A 5279-nucleotide genomic window follows, 5' to 3' on the forward strand; every position below is an offset into this window, starting at 1 on the left:
GAACATGCTTGCCAAAGTGGGTAGGCATCCCATTTAGAAGTCTGAAAAAAAACCCAACAAACCCCAACGTACAGGAACTGTGGATTAATGGCATGGACAGAACATGGATTAACATGCTTATATATTTGTGGAAACATATTTTTCAAACAAGCACATTAAATAAGAATTGAAGCTCTCTTATTTAGATTTCTAATTGGATTTCATTATTACAGTCAGACAGCACAGGAAACTGGGACAAAACTAGTTGAAATCATGGAACATTCTACATTTCTGTGGAAGCTTTTCTGTGAATTCAAGTACAAGGTCCAAGTTATTTAGAAGATGGGGAGTGGGGGAAGAACCCTCAAGTTTTGAATACCTAAAATTGACAAAGCAGAGACATTCAAGTCTCCTGAATGGACTTCATTAACATCTAAGTCGACATTTGAGGGCACAAGTGTTTCACAAAGGTTCTCAATTCCTTCCCAGAAGAACAGAAAAACTACTAGTTATCAAGCCCAATAACTCACTAATTTTCAGATTTTTTTTTCCCATGGAGCTTAATTTACCACTAACCAAACATCAAAGAAGCAAAGAAAATACTCTCTCATCCTGTGGAAAAAATATCCAATGCATTATGTTAATTTTCATGTTATCACTGCTATTGACAATCATTATTCCTACGTATCTGCTGAAGAACAGTGCAGAGGTACTGCTCCCACTTATTTTTTCCAGTATAGGAGCACAAATCAAAGTCAGACGGAAGTCCAAGAGCACTTTCATTGGCTGGTTCTGAACAGTATGGCATTTTCTCTGAATGAATATGAAAAACCTGGTTGAGATGGCATGAAAACAATCGTGAAGTAGTCAGACCAAGTAACAGCTTTAGTCAATGTGTCAGTAAGAACAATTCAAGAACCTATTTTCCTAATGCCAGATAACCCTTCCTGTTCAAATTAACAAACACTGAACCAGTTATTTTTCAGAACCACATCACCTCAGCTAAGGGTTAAATAGAGGCAGCCTAAAGTTTGCAGCAGAAGTGACTGAACTGTTTTTGGCACAGCTGATTACAAATTGTGGCTCTAGGCTGCAACTGTCCCAAGACTGCCATTGTGTATTCCAGACACGTTGTAAAACTACAAGCTCAGACTTCCCTCCCTATTTTAGTTTTTCTTTTTTTTCACCCGTACTCCCTTTTGGCATAGTATACTTTAATGGTAGGCTGTCTCTATTTCTGATTAATCACGGTGGCAAGAGAACAAATTAAAAAAAAAAAAAAATCTTAATTGCTATACTATGAAATTATTAGTGCTGGAACAATTCCACTGCAGACCTGTGTCAAAATAAATTCCGGCTATTCAATATCTGCTAAGAAAAAAAATCCATAGGAAAATTTTAAAGTGGTAATAACTATCAGAATATACTTCAAAGCAGAGGATTCTCCCTCAAGTGACATTGACTGTTTCTCAGTAAGCAAATTTTGCTTTGTTTGGAAACACTTGATTTACCCACATATTTGTATTTCAGTATATTGTCTTTTCTACACTGTTGCTAAGGCTAAAACTGAAAAGAGATACCAGCTCCAGCATGAAGCCATCATATCTCTGCATCTGGTTTTAATGTTCAAATGCAGTTCTGCAAATACTCATGCGCACGTGCTGACAAAGCAAGTATCATTACTTAAGCCATTCAGAGCGAAGTATTTTGTTAGAACAAGACAGAAAACTTGCTTTTGTTTTTTATATGACAGAAGAGCAAGAAAGGTAAATACATTCAGCTATTTATTCTCATATGGTCTTCTCACAGTTTAGGAGGGAACAAAAGGCATCACAAGTTTGTCTGAAAAACCACTGAAATTATATAATACTTGTCATAAATGTTTAAAAAAAATTAGACAATAGGAACCTCTGAGGGCCACCTAGTCATACCACCTGTTCAAAGTACAGCTAGACCTGAAGTTAAACCCTGATTAGTCAATGCCTCCTTCAATCAAGTTCTGAAATCCCAAAGGGTAGACGGTTTTCATGAGCTATCTGTAGAGTAACCATGACTGTAAAGCTATTGATAGCATTTGCACATAGAAAATAAGGCCAGAGATGTTACAAAAAGAGAAGCAATGTAAACATTCTCATGCTTAACCAATAGAAGATACTCCATAGATACTATGAGATCAGGATAACTCAGATTATCTGGGGTGTGAAAGAAATGGTTATTTAGGGCTTTCACCAAGCTGATCCTTGTAAAGCAGGCATGATATTCCAAGTCCTCAAGATCAAGGAGGCTGTCAGTTTGAAAGGCACAACAGATTACTAACATTTTGCTTTGCACCATTTTAAGAGACAAGATTTTCCTTGATTTTAAGTAACACATGTTAACTGTTGAATGCTGCTTCAGTTTATCTTTGGTTTCTGCAGTAGTTCTAGTTGACTCAGACTCATCACACCTAACAAAAGTTAGAAGCATTAAGAGTCCGCTAGCTTCAAGTAAAGTCAACCTTCCTAGTACCTTGCAGCTCACAAAGCTATTTCTAACCCCAGATTCACTAGTAGCACTGAGCACTGTGTACTTCTCATCTAAAACATACTTTTAAAATCAGGAAAAATAAATATTTTAAAAACTGATTGAATCTCACTGCTGTTTCATACACACTTAGTAAACAGAGCCCTTAGCACTTAACAGTGTAAACCAAATTTTCTCTTCAAACTCCGTTCCCATAAGACTGCAAAAATACTAATTACCAGTCACAAGGAGTAAGAAGGAAAATAGAGTAAGTTTTCCTATCTACTCCCTGCCATCTGGCTGCTCAAATAACAGGGTGACCCTTGAGATTCTCTTTTCTGCTTCCACCTGTTTAAGAGGAAGTAAGCTTCAGACTACAAGAAAAGTTTAATACAGTAGACCAAAGCCTCCATATCAAGTAGCTCAATGTAAAGGGCACTTTTGCAGAGGTTCCTTTATGATTTCAGTTTTCACACACAATTCTGTCCAGTAACTCCTTTTGGTATCAATATGAATTACCACAACATCAAGTATGGCCTGTATTCCATAATTACCACATAAATAAGAATAGCTCTTAAAACAATCAGAGCAGTGTTATCTTGAAATACAACCTCAACTTGTCTATAACTGAAGTTTTATGAAGATAGTAAGAAACTGGCATCTTACATGGCTAATAAGAGATTAGGCAGCTGAACAATCTCTAAACTATCTGGAACACCCTAGGTAGTTTACAGCATTAGAGACATAAAACACTAAGAGCTCTGCTTCGTATATTTTAGTTTTAGCTGTTTTCCCTCCTGTTTCAGGTTGTTGGGGTATTTTTGTCAATAAAAGTGAAAAGCAGCAACAGAATAAAAGTCAGTACTTAAAAGATACTGTTAAGTCTTCAGTTTTTGCTCAGTTTTATTAATTGGTTGTTCATACACACATTAGTACTGTAATCTTCTTCAACGTCTAGTCATTCCAAAATTCAGTGGCAAGGTAATTGAGTACTCCTTACCTTCAGAATTATTCTAGTATCTTCTTTACTAGAGCCTCCATCTACTCGAGTCACTCTGTATTCCAACCACTGCTGAACGACAGCTTTTTCTTCTGCAGTACTTCCAAGCAGTTGGTCTTTCTTGGCCTGTTTAACTAGGTGGGCAGCTATGGTCATTAATCCTGTCAGACCAGGACCATTGTTTGTTTGAAGAACAGGAATCTAGAAAAGGAAAAAAAAAAGTGTAATACTAAACAACTCATCCAAAAAGTAGACTCTATAAGAATATCTATTGGTTTTTTATAGCCCTCAAAAGGATCTTTAAAGCAATGTATCAGAATTTAGAAGTATTCATACTAAATGTCGTTAACAAAAAAAAGTGTATGTTCTCTTTTTACTCTTTGGGGTGGTTTATTTTGTTTTTACAGAAGAACTGTACTTAACATATGCACACAGGACAAAACAAGACACCTTTAGCTCCAATTAATCAAATTCTGTCAATATTAGAAAGAAATAGTATTGCTTGTTTTAACACTGGCAGAAATCTTATTAACTAACTTTCAACTCATTTTCAAATTCAAGACTCTGAATTCTGATTGTAAAGTCAGTATCATCCAGTTTCTCTCTGAGCAGACCGCAATAGCTAGGCTTACTGAAATGCTTATTCATACTTATTGTTCTACTCCCAAATGCTCTGACAGAAGTTAGTAGTTCACTGGTATCAGGGGAGGACAACACAAGACACCTCTAGCTTGAACCACATTTTTGTTAGCACATGTTAAACTGTGGGAAAGGCAACTGAACTGCTAAGGGTCAGAAATGAAGCAAATGAATTGAAACTCACTGCAACAGACTAAAGCCCATTCAGTAATTTATGACATCAAATGACACAAGAGAAACTGATTAAAATGCAACGCTCTCTTTTTTTAAGTATCTGACCATACAAAGGAGCTTGTTTATGTTCAGATCTAATTAACATAAGGTGCAAGTTGAAAGCATACTATTCATCTTGCAGTTGTATGAAGTCTTTGACTACTATTCAATTTTTCCACTGAACATGCAGTCAGAAAAACTGCAGACAGATCTAGTTACTTGATTTTGGAGATTCATGCTTTAGAGTAATAGCATTAAAATACCAGTTGGGTTGTTAAATAATTAAGAAAGATTTTGCAACTAAAGAATGTATATATTAATATTCAGGACTCTAATCGTATAGAGTAAATAAAATCAAGAAAAAAAACACACATAAACATTGGCAACCACACAGCTTCTTTTCCCTGTTGTCCTTCTCTGAGAGAATCATGTAAAGGCCTTCACACATTTGTGACACTTGCAGCCTCATATTACATTTTTCATGCCTCAGGTGCCTCTTAAACCACAAAACTTCATGTTTCCATACAAACTTCAAAACGTCAAGACATTTACTTTAAAAGAGTAAAATATTGACGAGCAATAGCTCCTTGCTACAGATGCATTTTTGATATTAAAACCGCATCTTTTTTCACATAATTTAACGCCGTCAGCACAGATATAACTTGCACGGGCACCAGGAAAACGAAGGGAGGAGGAGAGTGCTGTAACAACAAATACATTTTAAGCCGACATTCCTCCAACGACACACGATAACCCTTCCACAGGCAGAGAGAAGAAGTTTCCAGAACCTACGAACAGATAGCAAGGCTCTACAGCCACAACTTAAGGCGCGCGGTGAACGAACGGACTGAGGGAGAAAAGGTGAAACCCCCGCTGAAGGGGAAGAGCTGACTGTCCGGGGATGACCAGCGGAGGCCGGCACAGGGCCCACCCACCCCGCAGAGGT

At 37.0% G+C, this 5279-nt stretch overlaps 1 protein-coding gene across 1 annotated transcript in view; it reads right to left on the minus strand.

Annotated features, from left to right (window-relative positions):
• EEF1E1 (eukaryotic translation elongation factor 1 epsilon 1) overlaps positions 1-3678 on the minus strand; it is a 15510-nt gene extending 11832 nt beyond the window's left edge. Inside the window, exon 1 of the mRNA XM_009697020.1 lies at positions 3482-3678. Coding sequence (XP_009695322.1) covers positions 3482-3637 — 156 coding nt within the window. The 5' untranslated portion in view covers positions 3638-3678. The remainder of the gene's footprint in view (positions 1-3481) is intronic.
• Positions 3679-5279: the final 1601 nt, after the last annotated feature.

Source organism: Cariama cristata, unplaced genomic scaffold (assembly GCF_000690535.1).
Source record: "Cariama cristata isolate BGI_N322 unplaced genomic scaffold, ASM69053v1 scaffold22603, whole genome shotgun sequence".
Classification (NCBI taxonomy): domain Eukaryota; kingdom Metazoa; phylum Chordata; class Aves; order Cariamiformes; family Cariamidae; genus Cariama; species Cariama cristata.